The sequence below is a fragment of the Apodemus sylvaticus genome, chromosome X (genome assembly GCF_947179515.1).
Source record: "Apodemus sylvaticus chromosome X, mApoSyl1.1, whole genome shotgun sequence".
In the NCBI taxonomy this organism is placed as follows: domain Eukaryota; kingdom Metazoa; phylum Chordata; class Mammalia; order Rodentia; family Muridae; genus Apodemus; species Apodemus sylvaticus.
Window position 1 is genome coordinate 18419006 of NC_067495.1, and position 20423 is coordinate 18439428.

The following is a 20423-nucleotide window of genomic DNA, read 5'->3' on the forward strand; positions in this document are numbered from 1 at the left end:
AGATTCAGACTCAAAATACATTTACAAAAACCTTGGTCATATTGCTAGGCTCTTCTCTGACTAGAATGATAATTAAAATAACCCAATTATTTTAGCCTACATCTTGTAACGTGTATCCATCTCTTTACATCTTCCCAGGCAGTTCTCCCTCACCTGGTTCTATTCTAGAATCCTTTCACCTTCCAGATGTCCCACCTCCCATTTCCTGTCTAAGCCATAAGCCATAAGCTTTTTAATTGACAAGAGATGTATCTATATAATATACAAGATATTCTCTCTACAATTCCCCTTTTCAGTCTAATAAAAGGCTCTTTTTCTTCCAAATATAAGTTGAATACAATTATAAAACTTATGAAACAATTATGAAAAATATTAGGTAAGATTTACATTCATAATTTCCAGTCTATTTATATTTGGCAACTTAGATAAAATCTACCATCTATCTCAGTGAGTTTAGAGTTCTGTTTCTAAATAATTTTCTATCCCAACTTGTATTACCATCTGAAAAACATCTTCTTAGACATAGAATATTATCTTAAATCCTAAACAACTTAAGCTTATAGTAAGACTATGACTATCTAGTCTTCAATCCGATCAGAGACCTGGGAAGGAATAGTACCTGAGTATGCAGAAAGTACAAGGACACAGTTTCTAAAACTTATAGAAGTGACAGAGACAGCTGACTGCCTGGACAGTCCCAAATATTCTTTATAACAATGGAGTATCTATCTTTAGCCTTCTGGTCCAGACTATCCGACAGACTTTTTTTGAAGCAGGAATTATAAAGGACTTGCTTACTCTGTATTGACAGAGCTTGGTAGTAGTCTTTCCTGTGTCTGTCTGTCCTTTCTGGTAAGATTTGTCTGTAGTTGAAGTGTCGGCATTTTCTTTCCCCAGTGGATAGTTTTCTATAATTGAAGCAATTCCGTATGGAGGCTATTGATGATCATCATCTTCTTTGAAGTGGAATGGGGGTTCTGCTTGGAGCAGATCTCATAGTCAAAAGATCTTTTAATAATCAAAGAATTTTAAATGCCATATTCTATGGATCTCTGAGGTTTTGAACACCAACTATCTATAGTATGTCTAAAGTGCAAACATTGTTTATTCTTAGTTATTTACTATTTGGACAACATTGAAAACATTTTACTGTAATTAACTAAACCAGTATCTAATATGACCATGAGTTTGACTCTTAAATTGTATTTCTTAATGATCCCTAATAGTTCACAAGTTGCACTTTTTATCATCCCTAACACTTTGCAATAGTTTTCATAATTGCCAGAAACCTTATATTGTATCTTTAAGAATATAAGTACAACACCTCAAATAAACATTAAAAACATATATACTCTATGCATACCAAAAATTTGCATCAATATATAATACCTATACCAGTGTATCAAAAATAACCTTATTTCTATATTTATATAGAAAATTCTGTTCCAATGTAAGACTATGGCTATAAAATAGGGTTTTTTTTTATTTGAGCGTAGATTCTATCCCTATTTGTCTAATTTCCTATGATATTTCTGTATCCTCATTTTTTTCCTTGACCCCCCTTCTCTTACCTAAGTAAGATAGAGAAAAGGGAAGAGATAAGAGATCCTGAATCTAACCTCTCTTTTGTTTCCTCTCTATCCAGACCATAATTATTTGTAATCATTCCCTAAAATGATAACATAACTGTAATCCATATGATCTAAACCACTACAATTTTAAGGGATTGGGACAATGGTATTCTTATATTTGCTTCTTGTTGAACTTGGAGGAAGGATTCCTTTTGGGGACCAAGAAAATTAGAAAGATGGTTAGTTTTAAGAAAGCTAGTTGCCATCATTTGTTGTCCAGTCGGTATGTATTGATTAAGTTCAGAAGTCCTGATTGGAACAGTCTGAAAAGGCTGGATGTACTAAGGTCATCTAGGGTCAGCAGCCCTCTTGAAGCAGTTTTTTTTAATTAATATTTTTATTTTCTATATTCTTTGTTTACATTCCAAATGATTTCCCCTTTTCCGGATCCCCCTCCCCATATGTCCCATAAACCTTCTTCTCTCCATCCATTCTCCAATCACCTCCCTCCTTTTTGTCTCTGTCCTTATATTCCCCTCCAATGCTAGATCAATCCTTTCCAGGATCAGGACCTTCTCCATACTTCTTCATGGGAGTCATTTGTTATGCGATTTGTGCCTTGGGTATTCAGAGCTTCTGGGCTAATTAATGTCCACTTATCAGAAATTGCATTCCATGGGTATTCTTTTGTGATTGGGTTACCTCACTTAGGATGATATTTTCCAGATCAAACCGTTTGCCTAAAAATTTTGTGTATTCATTGTTTCTAATTGCTGAGTAGTATTGCATTGTATAAATATACCACATTTTCTGTATCCATTCCTTCTTTGAGGGGCATCTGGGTTCTTTCCAGCTTCTGGCTATTATAAATAAGGCTGCTATGAACATAATGGAGCATGTGTCTTTATTGCATGCCAGGGAATCCTTTGGGTATATGCCCAGGAGAGGTATAGCAGGGTCCTCTGGAAGTGTCATGTCCAGTTTTCTGAGGAACTGCCAGACTGATTTCCAAAGTGGTTGTATCATCTTACAGCCCTACCATCAGTGGAGGAGTGTTCCTATTTCTCCACATCCTCGCCAACACCTGCTGTCTCCTGAGTTTTTAATCTTAGCCATTCTGACTGGTGTGAGGTGAAATCTCAAGTTTTTTTGATTTTCATTTCCCTAATGACTAATGATGTTGAGCACTTCTTAAGGTGCCTCTCGGCCATCTGAATTTCTTCAGGTGAAAATTCTTTGTTTAGATCAGTACCCCATTTTTTAATATGGTTATTTGGTTCCCTGGGGTCTAACTTCTTGAGTTCTTTGTATATATTGGATATTAGCCCTCTATCAGATGTAGGGTTGGTGAATATCCTTTCCCAATTTGATGGTTGCCGTTTTGTCCTTTTAACAGTGTCCTTTGCCTTACAGAAGCTTTGTAATTAATTTTATGAGGTCCCATTTGTCAATTCTTGATCTTAGAGCATAAACTATTGGTGATCTGTTCAGGAACTTTTCCCCTGTTCCCATGTCCTCTAGGGTCTTCCCCAGTTTCTTTTCTATTAGTTTCAGTGTGTCTGGTTTTACATGGAGGTCCTTGATCCACTTGGAGTGAAGTTTAGTACATGGAGATAAGAATGGATCAATTCGCATTCTTCTGCATGCTGACCTCCAATTGAACCAGCACCATTTGTTGAAAAGGCTATCTTTTTTCCACTGGATGTTTTTGGCTCCTTTGTCGAAGATCAAGTGACCATAGATGTGTGGGTTCATTTCTGGATCTTCAATTCTATTCCATTGGTCCACTTGTCTGTCACTGTGCCAATACCATGCAGTTTTTAATACTATTGCTCTGTAGTATTGCTTGAAGTCAGGGATACTGATTCCCCCAGAATTTCTTTTGTTGTTGAGAATAGTTTTAGCTATCCTGGGTTTTTTGTTATTCCAGATGAGTTTGAGAATTGCTTTTTCTAACTCTGTGAAGAACTGAGTTGGGATTTTGATGGGGATTGCATTGAATCTGTAGATTGCTTTTGGCAAGATGGCCATTTTAACTATATTAATCCTGCCGATCCATGAGCATGGCAGATTTTTCCATTTTCTGGGGTCTTCCATTTCCTTCTTCACAGCCTTGAAGTTCTTGTCATACAGATCTTTCACTTGTTTGGTTAGAGTCACACCAAGATACTTTATATTGTTTGTGGCTATTTTGAAGGGTGTCGTTTCCCTAACTTTTTTCTCAGCCTGCTTATCCTTTGAGTATAGGAAGGCAACTGATTTGCTTGAGTTGATTTTATAACCAGCCACTTTGCTGAAGTTGTTTATCAGCTGTAGGAGTTCTCTGGTGGAGGTTTTCGGGTCACTTAAGTAGACTATCATGTCATCTGCAAATAGTGATAATTTGACTTCTTCCTTTCCAATTTATATCCCCTTGACCTCCTTATGTTTTCTAATTGCTCTAGCTAGAACTTCAAGTACTATATTGAAAAGATATGGAGAGAGAGGACAGCCCTGTCTAGTCCCTGATTTTAGTGGGATTGTTGAAGCAGTTTTAAAAGCAAGTCTTTACAGGAAACAGCATCAATTAAGGATTATTTCCTCTTCCTTATTTTTTGAGCTGGTGAAACACAACTGTCTTAATAGTTTAATCATATAATCAAACTGCAATATTAATCTCCATTCATGAGATATGAAAGGATGGCATGCAATAATAAGTCATGAGAATTCTGTAGCCAACAAGATTTATTGACCATGTAAGCTGAAGTTCTGGCTAGAGATATTTAAATGTCATAGCCAATCTCAGGACTGTTCTCATGTAGAGGGATCAGCAAATCATGTTACCTGTCCTCTTTGGTCTTCTTGATTTCTTTTTTTTTGTCTGTAGCCAAGATCATCAGGGGGTCTTGCTCTATCAAATCTGATTTTTATCAGTTTGGACAGAATCTATAATTTTTCTTTCCCTATGGAAATAAGAACATTTTCTTTCTCCCGATGTATTTGTCTCTTGGAGATTTCTTATGCCATTTTGTTTATTAAATGTCTCTTTCTTACATCTGCTCCTGTATCCATTAAACCTTTGTCTCTCTTGAGTTTTTTGTTTTATCTATTAAAGTTGTTCTGGTTTTGCTATCTGTGTTATTAATGTTTATATCCAAAGCAGTGTTGTTTAATTGTTCGGCTGATGAGTTTCTCTGTTGTTGATCTGAGATGGCTGTTTGAATTTCATACTGGGGACTCTTAGGGCATTTTTAAACAAGGGCTTACCTTGTTTGTTCTTTTTTGATCTACATTCAGTAGTCCAGTTCTGACCTTTGCCACACCTTGTGCATATTTCAGAATGTTGGAGCCTTCTTTTTGGATTTTCTCTAGGAAAAAAAAATCATTGTTTCTAGGAGTGCCTTGCCTACAATCTCTTTTTAAATGACTTTGGTTGTTACAATTAAAACATTTGGCAGTTTGGGTTTTCTTAAAGCCCTTAGGGGTTCTTTTATCTATTAAAGTTGAATTCTTATACTTTTTAAATTCAGCCTTTCTATTGGATGTCATCCAAATTCTTCCTGAGGGTAGCCATTGTTGTGATTTGTTGTATAGTAACTGAATAAACTAAGGTTGATTTTCTTTTTTTTTCTAATTTTTTTTAATTCAATGTATTCTTTATTTACATTTCAAATGATTTCCCATTTTCTGCATCCCCATTCCCAGCAAGTCCCATAAGCCCCTTCCCCTCCCCCTGTTCCTCCATCAACTCCTTCCCACTTCCCTGTTCTGGTATTCCCCTATACTGTTGCATTGAGTCTTTCCAGAACCAGGGGCCACTCCTCTGTTCTTTTTGGACATCATTTAATATGTGGATTATTTCTTGGGTATTCCAAGTTTCTAGGTTATTATGCACTTGTTTATTGCAAGTTATTCTCTGATTTCCACATGTGTGCTAGGATCCTTTCTCCCCCATCAGTAATGAAATGTAATTTTAAAAAGTTGAAATTGGGTGGGTGTGGTGGCCCCAGCCTGCATTCTCAGCACTTGGGAGACAGAGGCAAGCAGATTTCTATGAGTTTTCTGCCAGCTTGGTCTACATAGAGCAGTGGTTCTCACCCTTCCTAATGCTGTGACCCTTTAATACAGTTCTTCATGTTGTGGTGACCCCAGGCATAAAATGATTTTAGTTACTACTTCCTAACTGTCATTTTGCTACTGTTATGAGTCGAAATGTAAATATCTGATATGCAGGATATCTGATATGAAACCCCCAAAGGAGTTGAGACCCATAGATTGAGAACTGAGGGCATAAAGACTTCAAAGCCAGCCAAGGCTATGTAGTGAGACCCTGCTTAAAAACTTGTAAGTTAAATTTCTATGTATAATGATCTCATGGAATAATTTGATATTTTATGGTAAAAATGTTTTAACAAATGTCATGTTGATTTTTGCTTTTAGTTGTTTAATTTGTGACCATTTTCTCCCAGGGAATAAAACCAGCCAGCTTTAATAAAGTCACAGACCCTGAAGTGAAAGAAATAATTGAAGGATGTATTCGACAAAACAAATCTGAAAGGTTGGTGGAATTATAACATTATATAAATGATGGATGCATTTTAATCCTGGATACTGTAATGTATATTCCTGCATGCTGTTTACAATTTTAAACCTTGCTATCATGTGCTGAATTTGAACTGACATTTGCGTTTGTTAGGACAAACTTTTATCACCACAACTTAATAGTAAGGTAAAATAGAAATTTAAAAGTAAAATGTAAGTCAGGTAACAAATTGCTTGTTTAAGTAGTTTAGACTAAGCAGGTAGGTTACATTTGGTTTTATCTTTGTGCCAACAATTATGGTATAAGTAATATAGATACTTTTATTCAAGGAGTATTTTTATATAAAACTCCTTTAGTATTGGCTTTTACTTTTTATTTTTATCTATGTATAATTAATTACTGATTTAACTTGGCAAGCTCATCTTTGAATGCTTTTTAAATATTTTTGTGTGTGTGTGTGTTTGTGTGTCTGGGTGTATGTATATGTACCATGTATATGTATATGTGTACAAAAACCAGAAATGGTATCACATCCCCTGAATCTGGAATCATATGCAGTTGGGAGCTGCCCACTGTGAGGGTGAGGAACCAAGCCTGGGTCCTTTAGAAGAGCAGCAAATATTCTTAATGGCTGAGCCATCTCCCAAATCCCATTATAGCCATTTTTATCTGTGTCTTTCAGAAACATTTTATATATGTTCATATTGTTATACATTCATCACCACTGTCCACCCCCAAAATATTTCTCCATTTGAAACTATAGCTCTGTAACCACTAATAATTCAGAATTCTTCCTTCAGACCCTGATAATCTCTATTCTATTTTCTTTTTTTAAATAATTTTTTGAGATCATAATGTATCATTTCCCCCTTTCCATTGTTCATTCCCCCAAATCCTCTCATTCATAGTTTCCTTTTAAAAAAATGTTGTTACATGTTAATACAGACATACAAACACACAATCATCTAAATGTATCAGTACATGTATATATTTTTAGAGCCAACCATTTGATATTGAGTGACAATTTGGGGGGCTTTTCTTCCACTCTCAGTGCTTCTTAGTAGCCTATATTTCTGTGTCTAGAGTTGAGTCCATGTGAATTTTCCCCTTCCATATTAGCATGTCTATTGGTGCCATCCTTGTTCACGCCATGTTTAGCTAGCTAACTTGAGTCCTCGTCATTATTTCTCTTTACTGAATTTTATTTTCAAATCCTTAATTTTTTTGTCATTTTTATCAGCCTTATGTTTTTGTTTTCTTGGACATCATTCCATTATTTTTTCTCTTTAATTTAATTGAACGCGTGCATGCACATCTGTGTGTGTGTGTGTGTGTGTGTCTGTCTGTCTGTATGTCTTCTTGTGTGTATCTTTTTTAAATCCTTGAATCCTTTGAAATTTATGGTTGTTATTTTAAATTCTGTATCCTGGGGTTTATTTAGGTAATTTTATTGGCAGACATTTTATAGACCTGGTGGGGTTTGGGGGTGTGGATATTGCCTTAATCTTTCATATTGTCTATATTTTCTTTTGTTAGTTCTTTGTCTTGCTAGACTGAGGGCAAGGATATGGAGGACCTGGCTAGGTGGAGAGGTTGGATGTGGCAAGGGTTGGGCCTGTGGATTTGGGCTTGCAGGATGGTAGCTAGCTAGCTAGACACCTGGAGAAGGATGTCTTTCTATTTTTCTTTCTATTCTACTTGCTATGTCTGTGAATATGCTTTTTCTAGGTGCCTTATGTAAGTGGAATGTTTATTGTTTTATGTTTGATTTATTACATTTAGTTTGGATTTTCTTTCTCTTTTTTTTCTGAGACAGGGTTTCTCTGTATAACAACCCTGGCTGTCTTGGAACTTACTCTGTAGACCAGGCTGGTCTCAAACTCACAAAGCTTCACCTGTCTCTGCCTCCCCAGTGTTTGGATTAAAGGAATGTGCCATCCACCCTCTGACCCCACTCCACCCCACCTAACCCCACCCTGTCCTGGTTTAGTATGGCTTTTCAAATTTGATTTTTTTATTTTCAAACTCCAGCTCCCTTTTTACTCCCTCTTTTCTTTTTTTTTTTTTTCATTCAATATATTTTTTTTATTCGATATATTTTTTATTTACATTTCAAATGATTTCCCCTTTTCTAGCCCCCCACTCCCCTAAAGTCCCATAAGCCCCCTTCTCTCCCCCTGTCCTCCCACCCACCCCTTCCCACTTCCCCGTTCTGGTTTTGCCCTATACTTCTTCACTGAGTCTTTCCAGAACAAGGGGCCACTCCTCCTTTCTTCTTGTACCTCATTTGATGTATGGATTATGTTTGGTGTATTCCAGTTTTATTGTAGCATGTATCAGCATTTCATTTCTCTTAAAATGAGTAATCCATTGTACATTTACACCACATTTTCATTATATATTCATGTGTTAATAAATATTTAATTTCACCTGTTGGGTATTCTTCTTCTCTGTACTAGAAATAAAACCCAAAGCCTTATACATTTTAGGCAGGCACTCTGCCATTGAGGTATAACCTTAGTACCTTTTGGATACTATGAGTTATATGAACATTGGAGTATGACATATGTTTAAGTCTGTGATCCTAAACTTTTTGACTATATACCTAGAATTAGGATAGTTGGATCATATGATAAATACTGCTTTTAAGGCCTCATACTTGCTAGACAAGTACTGTACCACTGATTATCACCAAACATGCCCTAGGCATGTTTTTGTTTGTTTGTTCTGTGGTAGGTTCTTACTATTAGCTCTAGCTGTCCTGGAACTCACTGTAGACCAGGCTGGTCTTAAACTCACAGAGATCCACCTGCCTCTACTTCCAAGTGCTGGGATTAACGGTATGTTCCACTACACTCAGTCCTAAACATGTTCTTTAAAATAAAGTTTAAAATATTGTATGGTACCAGCGAGGTGGCTCAGTGGATAAAGCTACTTGAAATCAGGGCCCTGTATACAATCACTTTAAGATTATCCCCAATTAGTTTACAAATAAATTAGACTCAGATTATGGTTATTTTATTTGGCTTTGACAATTACTGGGGGGTAACCACTAGTCTACCATTCTAATTGCTGACCTGGCTGTCTCCCCAGATACTTGCTGTAAGTTGTTTAGTATTTAAATGCATGCGCTAGGACTAAGAAGATAATTTTAGGAGTGTAATACAAGTTAGGATAAAAATTGGCTTAGATACAGAACTCTGAACTCATCAGGATAGCATAGATAATAGAATACTTTCTCCTGAGTTGCTAAATATGAACATACTGGATTTTTTAATGTAACCTTAACTTAATAATTTTCATAATAATTTAATAATTGTTCCTAGGGTATGTTGTTTATTATTCGAAGAGAAACAGCCTTTTTATTTAGACTAAAAAGGAGAATTATTGAGGTTTAGTCTGTTGCTATGTATCGTAATGCTAAATTTTATACTAGACGGTCTATGCCTATAAGTCTTTTATGTTTACAAGCTTTTGTTGTACAAACCTTGTTCCTTGATTTAAAACTATTGGTTAAATAAAATTGGCTACAGTCAATTACTGGAGGAATTAGAGGTAGGTGGGTTTGGAGGGACCAGGTTCAAGACAAAGGTGAGGAGGAAGAGAAGGAAGAGGAAGAGGAGGAGGATGAAAAGGAGGAAGAGGAGAGAGACTCCATGGGTTAGGAGTCAAGAAAACATGGCTCTGAGGGCTGGTCAATTGGAGTTAAGAGTAGCTCAAATGAAACATAGTAAATAATTGACGTTATCAATAGGAAAGTGGATTCTAACAACATAGAGAGTAATATCTGCCCAGCTCTAGTGCTCATTAAGGCTTATTGTAAATAATAAAAGTTGTGTGTCTTTTTTCTGGGAATTAAATGGTTAAAGCAGGGTAGAAACCCGAAATTGGGGATTAAAAATTTCTACAACAGGGTCCACATGGTGGAAGGAGAGAAACAACTCGTATAAGTTGTCCTCTGACCTCTACATAAAGTGTAATAAATACACTAAATATTTTGGGTTGAGTTCATAGTTTTATTTTAGATTCTGATCGTTGCTTGTAATTACAATATAACTAAAGAACAGTAAAATACTCAAGTAATCTTTACTGCACTAGAAAAAGCCCAGACCACAAAATCATACTGAGATTAAAACATAGACCCACATTTAATGTCATCTTAAATGTATTTACTAATTCTTCAAGATATGTAATATTTATGATTCAAATATTATACTTAACATAAAATACTTAACAGCAATATGTTATCAATAGTAGGTAATCAGTATTTTCTTTTGCTGCTTTTGTTTAGTAAAAATACTTAAAATTTTTATCAAGAGACAAAGGGTTCAGTTTGTCATACTTTTTTTTTTTTTTGGTTTTTTGGATTTGGGTTTTTCAAGGCAGGGTTTCTCTGTATAGCCCTGGCTGTCCTGGAACTCAGTCTGTAGACCAGACTGGCCTCGAACTCAGAAATCTGCCTGTCTCTGCCTCCCAGAGTGCTGGGATTACAGGCGTGTACCACCACCACCCAGCTTGTTCATACATTCTTTTTTTAGTGTTAAACATATCTTCCTTTAGTGTTAAAACTAATAAGTGAGTCATTTTTATCATACTGCCTTAGTTAAGCATATGTGTCTTTTTTAAGCTAAAAATAAAGAGCTTTAGAAAATTAAAAAATATGCTTCACTGTGCTATCCATTTGTATTTTACAGCAGGGGCTCTCTATGTAGACATGATAGATACAGACAGATGAATTATAATGTTCATTTCTTAAAATTTTGTGAAAGAAAAATTACTTGCCCCAGCTTGCAAAAGAATTCTTTGAAACCATATCCTCTTGTGTCTCTTGAGAGATGGTTAGTCTTTGTTATTAAGCTAGGGTTGTAACAATTATGTGTGTAGTATAGCCTAAAATTAGAGTTTAGTACTTCTAGTAAACCACTGGAGGTAAGTATGCTTGGGCATGCTTGTAATCCTAGCACATAGGAGGCTGTGGCAGAAGAATTGACATTTGGAGGCTTGTTGACATATATAGTGAGACTCTGTTTTGATATTTAAAAAAAAAAGAAGAAGAAAAGAAAGAGAAGAAGAAGGTGAGAGTAAGAACATGGTAGGACACCCTTTGAATTCCCACACTTGAGATGCAGAGGCAAGCTAGTCTACTTGTGTTCAAGGCCAGCCTGGTCTATATAACAAGTTCAAAGTCAGCCAAGGCTACACAGGGAGACAGAAAACTACTGTCCTTCATTGAACCACATTATTAGCTTCACCTGTGACATTCTTCTAAAGAGTGAAGTATACACTGATTAAATAGCCTTTAAAAAAAGCCTTTTGAACCAGAGTCTCCTTCTATAGCCCAGACTGTCCTGGAACCCACTATGTTACTCAAGCTGGAAACTGCTGTGATATAGTAATGGGCTATTACACACACCTTCTAGCTAATCGATAATTGATAATTGTTGAGTAATGTCTATTTAAAACATTTGTAAGAGTCTGCATTTTCAATTCACCTTACAGTTTATATATCTTGGAAATATTTTTAGTTTCCTTTGTTGAAAATCTATTAAGTAAAGAATATATCAGATAAAAAAATGAAAATCTATTACTTTAGTCTTAATAATGTAAGCCAGTGGCTTAAGGGAAGCTAATAAATTGAACTTAACAGTTCTCTCTAGGTATACTTTCATGTGTGTAGACTGTGTTATCAAGATTGTTACTGGTTAATAACCTAATTAAGATCATTCTGTATTCATGTGAGTTGACATTTTTGTGTCCCTAATAATAAATTGATTATAAGGTGTAGTTTTTAATAACAAAACTATTAATGAATTAATAGAAAATGTAAAGTAAGATTCTCACTTTGATACAATTAATTTTTACTATTTAAAGGATTATATCTTACTTATGACTGGGAGAATTGGTAATGAGAAATATATTTTGTTTACTAGGTTATCTATCAAAGACCTACTAAACCATGCATTCTTTGCTGAGGATACTGGACTGAGGGTGGAATTAGCAGAGGAAGATGATTGCTCAAATTTATCCCTGGCTCTAAGACTCTGGGTTGAAGATCCTAAGAAATTAAAAGGCAAACATAAAGACAATGAAGCTATTGAATTCAGTTTCAACTTAGAAGCAGATACACCTGAGGAAGTGGCGTATGAAATGGTAAACAAACCTAAGTAATGCTTTCCCTACACATTCCAGTATCCAGTAGATTCTTTTCTATTGCTCATTGCTTTCTTCCCTTTCATGTTCTTCTGTGTGCTCTCCTCTCTCTCCCTCCCCCCATGTTTGTACAGGTATGTTTGCACTTGCATATACTTTTATCTCCCCAGTGCAGGGATTATAGGTATGTGCTCTTTGCTTTGCTTTTACAGGTGCTGGGGTTCTAAACCCAAGTGCCCATGCTTGCATGGCAAGCATTTTACACAGCTATCTCAAAGATTCCTCTTCTACTTTCCTTATTTATATTGTTATGCCATTGGAAAGTATTTTTATTAGCAAGATATGTTAAATTTGCACACATATTATAAACAAAATTACAACATTGCTTTTATTAAAATAAAATTGGGGGCTGAGGAATTGGTTCCATTGATAAATTACCTGTTGTGCAATTAAGAGGACCTATGTTTGCATCCCTGGCCCCTGTGTCAAGTGGTGTAGTGTAGCTCTGTAACCCTAGCCCTGCATGGCTGAAGACAGTACAAGGTGTCCACTGAGAGGCTCTGCCACAAAAAATAAGGTGAAGAGCAATAGAGGAAGACTTCTGATGTTGGCCTTTGGCCTTCATGTGCATTTGCACACATACACGTATGCACAAGAAATCTTAGCTCTCAGAAGGTACAGGAAGGACGATCAGATGATTTACTGTTTCTCATTTCTGGAACTTCTATTATTTGGATGTTGGGCCTCGTGGACTGGTTCTCAAGTTTTTTGTTTGATTTTTTTTTTTTTTTGAGATTGAGTTTTATATAACCCAAACTGGCCTAGAATTTATTGTGTAGCTGCAGGTGGCCATGAAGTTCTGCTGCTCCTTTCTTTGCCTCCCACTGCTGGAATGGTGTGTGCCACTGTGTCTAACCTTGTTTTTATTGATCTGTAACTTTAAATTTTATTTACTATGAGATGAGTTTATTGAGAACTTTAAGGTAGGCAAAGTTAGATGTGTGTGCTTCATATGTTTTCTGTCATTTTGTTTTGGTTTTACACAGGATTGCGCTGTATAGCTTTGATTGAACTGGTAATAAAAATGTAGCCCAGGCTGACCCTCAAACCCATGGCAAGCCTCCTGGCTCCACCTTCCAAGTGATGGGATTATCACCCTCATTAATATTTTAATAATCTTCTAACTACCATGAAATTTCTGATCTATAGATCCTTAACTTTTAAGAAGCAGACTATAGGCTGGACATGGTGGTACCTGCCAGTAATCCTAGCACTTAGAGGGTAGGGGTAAAAGATTAAGGAGTTCAGAAGTCACTCTGAACTACATATATAAGTGAACTTAAGGTTAAGTTGTATTACATAAGATACTGTCTCAAAAATAAACAAGCAAGCCAGCAGACTATAGGGATAACATGGTATACTGTAGTACTTCAAATTATGTTCTCTGCTGCTCACCTCTGTTCCTTTCCTGTTTTCTCACTATTCTAATGCAAGTACCCTGCTGTTGATCTCTGCTTAGAATATTGCTTAGAATTTTCATCTCTGCTCCAAACTTTATCTGTATTGTTTTTAATAGACAATATTTTTATTTGGGGGATGTCAATCCATTTCCAAATTTCCTTTCCTCTATGCCACTTTTCAGTTTTGTCCACATAAATTTTTTAAAGTTTTTTTTCCAGCAGCTCATTTCTCACTAACCTTGTTCCACCTTACAGCATCAGATAATGTGCTCATCATACAAGATAAAAATATCACTTTACTTAGCTATATTTCCCAGTTGTCAATAGTGGGCATGCTGTTACTGGTTTTTAAGACAGACTTTGTAACTGGCATTAGAAAATCCTCTTGCTCATACCCTGAAGTATTGTTTTCTATTTAAATTGTATTTTTTTTTATTATTCAATATAATTTTTCATTTACATTTCAAATGATTTCCCCTTTTCTAGCCCCCCACTCCCCGAAAGTCCTGTAAGCCCCCTTCTCTCCCCCTGTCCTCCCTCCCACCCCTTCCCACTTCCCCATTCTGATTATGCCGAATACTGCTTCACTTCTTTTTTTATTAGATATTTTCTTTATTTATGTTTCAAATGCTATTCCCTTTCCTCATTCCCCTCTGAAAACACTATCCCTTCCCCCTCCCACTCCTCACCAACCCACCCACTCCTGCTTCCCAGTCCTGATATTCCCCTGCCCTGGGGCAATGAGCCTTCACAGGTCCAAGAACATCTCCTCTCATTGATGTCCAACAAGGCCATCCTCTGCTACATATGTGGCTAGAGCCATGGGTCCCTCCATGTGTACTCTTTGGTTGGTCCCTGGGAGCTCTGGGGCTACTGGGTGGTTTATATTGTTGTTCCTCCTATGGCACTGCACACCCCTTCAGTTCCTTGGGTCCTTTCTCTAGCCTCCTACATTGGGGACCCTGTACTCAGTTCAATGGTTGGCTGAGAGCATCCACCTCTGTATTTGTCAGACACTGGCAGAGCCTCTCAGGTGACAGCTATATCAGGCTCCTGCCATCAAGTGCTTGTTGGCATTCACAATAGTGTCTGGATACCAGATAAAGACTCTCATATGTGTACTTGTCCAATTTAAAAAGCACATAGAGACTAACTATTAATTATCAGTTATTTACTAGAATTTTGGATTTGGGGTATAAAATATGATTTAAATAAAGAAAGCTAAAAATTTAAAGAAGAATTTATTTATTATGTTTTCTTTGTAGGTCAAGTCTGGATTCTTCCATGAAAGTGATTCCAAAGCTGTTGCTAAATCCATTAGGGATCGAGTGACACTGATTAAAAAGATAAGGGAAAAGAAGCCTGTTGGATGCTTAGAGGAACGCAGGGATTCCCAGTGCAAGTATGTGAAGAATGTATTTCCTCAGCAGCAGACTGCAACTTTACAACCTGCTCCTGGTCCACACACTGCGGCTGAGTGTGAGGAAACAGAAGTTGATCAATATGTTCGACAGCAGCTTCTGCAAGGCAAACCGCAGCAGCAGACCTTCTCTGTTAGGGGTAAGACAGTGGAAAGATAAAGAAATGTAGTTCCTTAAATAGCAATTTTGACCTTTTCAGAGTATTCTACTGTCTATTATTCTATTAAGCCTTTAAAAACATTTGAAATAGACCAGATAGTTTCCTTATATTAAAATCAAGAAAGTTGGGCTAGGAATTTGTTCCAGTTAAGAGTACACCCTCGTATGCAGGAAGACCTGGGCTTGATCTTCCACACCATATAAACTGGGCATGGTAGTACTTAACACATAATTCCAGCATTTGGAAAATGGAGGCAGGAGGATTGGAAGTGCATGGTAATACTCAGCTAGTTTAAGACCAGTCTGGAGTACATGATAGTCATCCCAATTCATTAAGTAACTTGCCAACTGCCCATTGTTCTAGTTGCAGAAATATTATATTATTGTAATTACTCCAGTTCAGAGCAATGATAATAATATTTATAATAGTCTAGCATAAGCCTATGAAGAAAATTTAGAATTAAAGATTTAGAATTAAAGAATTAAAGTTTGTTTCTTTTTTCACACAAAACTAATGCCAAAGTTTGTTTATTTACTGTTCTTTCCCTTTTAAAACTCATAATTTTAACACATCAATAAAAATTTCTCCTTTTTATTTAAATGAAAGTATTCATAATGTGCTTATAATTTTTTATATATTATACCAATCAATTGAAAATCTTTGGGTCAGGCACCTTAGCTAATATCAAAAGCATTCCAGAGTTCTGAAGCTAACATATCCACTTAAAAGCATACAGGATGAAGGCCTAAAAAACTTGGAGAATTTACAGTCACACTATGACCCAACTCTGTAGACTTCATGGTATCATTTCTTTTTAAATCTATAATGCTGCTCTCTTCAAAAGGCAAAAGCATAAATCAAGTATTGTTACTCCTGAATGCTACTATCTGAATAATGCCTATACTAAAAGGCAGGGCAGTTAGGAAGATGAGCTGAAGTAAAGAAGGTTACCCATGGGCTGGAGATATCGCTCAGTAGTTAAGAGCCCTCACTTCAGGACCTTCCAAAGGTCCTGAGTTCAAATCCCAGCCACATGGTGGCTCACAACCATCTGAAATGGGATCTGATGCCTCTTCTGGGGTGTCTGAAGACAGCAACAGTGTACTTACATATAATAACTGTTTCTTAAGAAGGGGTTTTCTAGATATTAAGAGCCTTAGTATTTTATACTGGAGTGAAAACATAAATCCTCTAAGGTTTTGTCTCATTTTGCTTTTTGTTTTATTGGCTTTTTTTTGTGTAATTCATTTGTCTTTTTAAAGAACACTGAGTAGCGGGGTATAGTACCATAGGCCTTTAATCTCAGCACTCTGAATTCAGAGGCAGGCAGATCTCTGTGAGTTAAAGGTCAGTTTGGTATACATAGTGAATCCCAAGTCAGCCAGGATTATATAGGGAGACTGTGTCAAAACAACAGCAACAGCAAATAATTAATTAAATAAAATATAAATCAGTAAAAAGTAAAACCACAGTATTTGCATCATTATAGGCAGATGTTCTACAAAGGGAGTACATTTTCCTAAACACTTTGTAGGAGTTATGGACCATGACATGAGACTTTTATTTAAATCTTAACAAGTGTATGTTAGTTAGGATATACATGAAATGATTGACAAATGGATTTAGTTGATTTTTCTTTATCATTCTTTTTGATTTTCTTCTTTGTTTGTTTGTTCTGGAGATGATCTTGCTATATAGTCCAGGCTGTGCCCTCAAACTCTTGATCCTCTGGCCCATGCTTTCTAAGTGCTGGGCTTATGGTTACATGTCACTGTGTCTAGCTGCAGCTCCCCCCTTCCCCCTTCCCCTTTCCTTGCCTTCTCTTTCCCCTCCTGTTCTCCTTTCCTACTGTCTTACTTCTTGTTCTATACCCCACCCCCACTTGTACTGACTGGAGTAGAGCCCAAGGCCTTGTGCATTATAGGTAAGTAATCTAGCACAAATATATATCTTCAGTTCCATATCTTAAGTTCCTAGAATTATGTGATTTTGTTGTTGTTTTTCAAGATAGGGTTTCAACTATGTGGCTTTGGGTGTCCTGGAACTTGCTCTGTAGACCAGGTTGGCCTTGATTTTACAGAGATCTTCCTGCCTCTGCCTCACAAGTGCTGGAATTAACAACATGTGCCATTATGCCTGGGTTTTATGATTATTTTAAGTTTGCTTTATAAAGAAAAATTTAAGACTTTGGAAGGTGGACAGGGTAACATCTGCCTATAATCTCAGCATGCTGAAAGCAGAAGTAGGAGGATCAAGAGTATGATGTCAGGCTAGGGAGATGACTCAGTAATTGCCTTGCACAGGACATAAATTAGATATCCAGAATGCACCTTAAAAAACAAAGCAAAACAGGCTTGATGGTGTACACTTGTAATCCCAGTGCTGGAGAAGTGGAGACAGGCAGGTCCCCAATGTTTGATGTCCAAGCCTATTTGGTGAGCTTCAGGCCAGTGGAGATCCTGCCTCAACAACAACAACAACAACAACAACAACAACAACAACAACAAAAAGCACCAATAACCAGAGATATATACCTGTGCACACACATGTGAGCATATTCTCTCTCTCTTTTTCTCCAACCCACTCTTCTACCTCTTCTTCTCCCCTGTTTTTTGAGTGTACTCTCACAATCAGAAGAAACATGCAAAGAAAATTTTAGGGATGAAAACATACTCAATAGCAGAATGCGAATTCATCATGTCCGAGGCTGTGTTTGATTCTTAGCATTCAAGAAAAAGAAACTGTTGCTTACATCCCAGTGTCAACATTTCATTTTATGTGTTGGGTACTTGTTTGCTTTTGAGACAGTCCTTGCTTTATAGCCTACACTGTCCTTGAACTCACATATAACCCAGGATGGCCTCTAACTTCAGATCTTTAAGCTTTTATCTCCCCAATGCTGATATTAATCCTTTGAAAAATATTAATTATTAAGTGTGTATATTTAATCTGAAACTATGATTGTTATAGTAGAAAAAATTAAAGGAACATTTTATTGTTATTTATACCATTTGAATGTCATGCTTCATAGTTTCCCTTCTACCTTTTTTGCTCGTTTCTATTGTTAAAGGTGACACTTCATCTGAGCCAGCAGCTAGAGCAGTTCTACATTCAGATACTGCAAGTCATCCCACTGGAGCCTATTCTTCAAACCAGACAACTAACTCTCAGGTACTTTCTAGTATCCTACAAGATGACATAAGGGTTCTAGACCAAATACATTCTTTTCACCGACTAGTAAGACAATGCTAGCAAATTTCAGGGGTGAGAGAATTGCTATTATATTTTAATATATAATTATATATGTAGTATATACTCTATATGTACTGATATTTTATATATAAATGTATGTGTATGTATTATATTGTAAATTGGAGGATTTATCTGTTTTCTTCTATTTACCAGTTGCAGGAGCAGCAAAAACTGACTCAGTCCCCAGTTTTGCCTGTGGTTCAAGGTCAATCCTCTGTTAAGCCCGTACATGCTGCTGGACTTGGAATTGTTTCACAGTCCCAAATGTCTCCCTTAACTATTCAGAAGGTCTCACAGATAAAGGTAAGACACATCTCTTACTTGTTTGTTCTTTTTGAAGACAGTATGTCTCTGTGTCTCTGCCTGACCTGAAATTTGCTCTGTAATCCAGGCTGACCTCAAACTTAGAGACTGGCCTGCCTTTGCTGCCTGAGTGCTGGGATAAAAGGCATGTACCACCACTGCCCAGCAAGTTAGACATATTTTTAAAAGTATTTTCAATTTTAGGTTTAAATTTTATTTAATTTTATTTGAGTGTTTTGCTTGCATGTATGTCTATTTACCACATGCATTCCTGGTACCTGTAGACCAGAAGAAGGTGTCAGATCTCCTGGACCTGGACTTAAAGTTGGTTGTGAGCTGCCATGTGGGTGCTAGGAATTGACCCAGGTCTTCTAAAAGAGTAGCTAGTTCTCTAAACTATGTCCATCCTCTATAAGACCCATATTTTAGAGGCTGTTTATTAATTTAAACATATTTCCCATTGTCTATGTTTTCTGACAAGTAACAATTCCCATTTATCAGTTAATCATAGATTAGACAAAGGCCACTGAAGGTTCAAAGTTATTCATGTGTCCTCATACCCAGTACATTTCTCTTGAGGATCTATTTAATATCGTACAAGTAGACTTTAAAAGTACTACATCTATAATTGGAGAATAGAGAAATTAGTGCAACCAAAGGGTTATTTGGGACTCTTATCTCTTTTTCTTGATAAACTAGTCTTTTCTTTGTATTGAATTTTTCCAGGTTAGATGATGGAGGAATATCTGTTGCAGTTAATTAAAAATATCATTTCATAGACTTTGCTAATTTTTACCACATTCACCTAAATTCTTGGATTGTTTTTAGATTTTTTTCTATTGGAGAAATTTTGACTTTGCAATGCACAAAACAAGTATTATTTGTTTATGACAATAAGTAAACCATCTTTGTGTGAATTCATGTATCCACTCTGTGTTCAGGTTACTTGTGTCATGGACTTCCGAGATAGTTGCATTTTTGTCTTGCATTATCCATTTTTTTGTTCCACTCTCCTCCTCATGCATGTACTTTCCCTCTCTGGGAGTAAGGTGCTCTAAGTTTTCAAATATTCTTCAGTTAGCATGTGGTACATTTGTTTCTTTTAAGAAATTGACCTATAGTTAGCTTTAGTTTATCAATAGACTTTTAATTCCTATTACCTTCTGAGAAAATAAAGTAGGATAAGATCTTATTCTTACCCTTAAAGAGCTAATAATCTTGTAAAAGAAAGCAGATATACACTTGAAAAATGACAGAAGCATTTAAGATATGCTGTGGGTAAACTTGGTCTATAGATGCAGTTCAGTGTTTGGGCAGTATTTTTAAATGATATGCAAAAATATACATTTGCGATTGAGCTCACCTTCATTTCTTTCTAAGCCTATCCTGTATGTTGAATATATGCTTAACTTTAACCTAGGTTCCAATGCTTAAGTATAGTATGTGTTTAGAATGTATTTGCATTTTTTTGTTTTTTTTGTTTTTTTTTATTTTATTCGATATAATTTATTTACATTTCAAATGATTTCCCTTTTCTAGCCCCCCCACTCCCCGAAAGTCCCGTAAGCCCCCTTCTCTTCCCCT

General features: G+C 36.3%; 1 protein-coding gene across 2 annotated transcripts in view; it reads left to right on the forward strand.

Annotated features, from left to right (window-relative positions):
• The window catches only part of Wnk3 (WNK lysine deficient protein kinase 3), a 97500-nt gene that overhangs the window by 14056 nt on the left and 63021 nt on the right, over positions 1-20423 (forward strand). For both annotated transcript variants that reach the window (XM_052171683.1, XM_052171684.1), the window contains exons 5-9: positions 6020-6108; positions 12024-12243; positions 14969-15263; positions 18355-18455; positions 18696-18839. In XM_052171683.1, coding sequence (XP_052027643.1) covers positions 6020-6108; positions 12024-12243; positions 14969-15263; positions 18355-18455; positions 18696-18839 — 849 coding nt within the window. The remainder of the gene's footprint in view (positions 1-6019; positions 6109-12023; positions 12244-14968; positions 15264-18354; positions 18456-18695; positions 18840-20423) is intronic.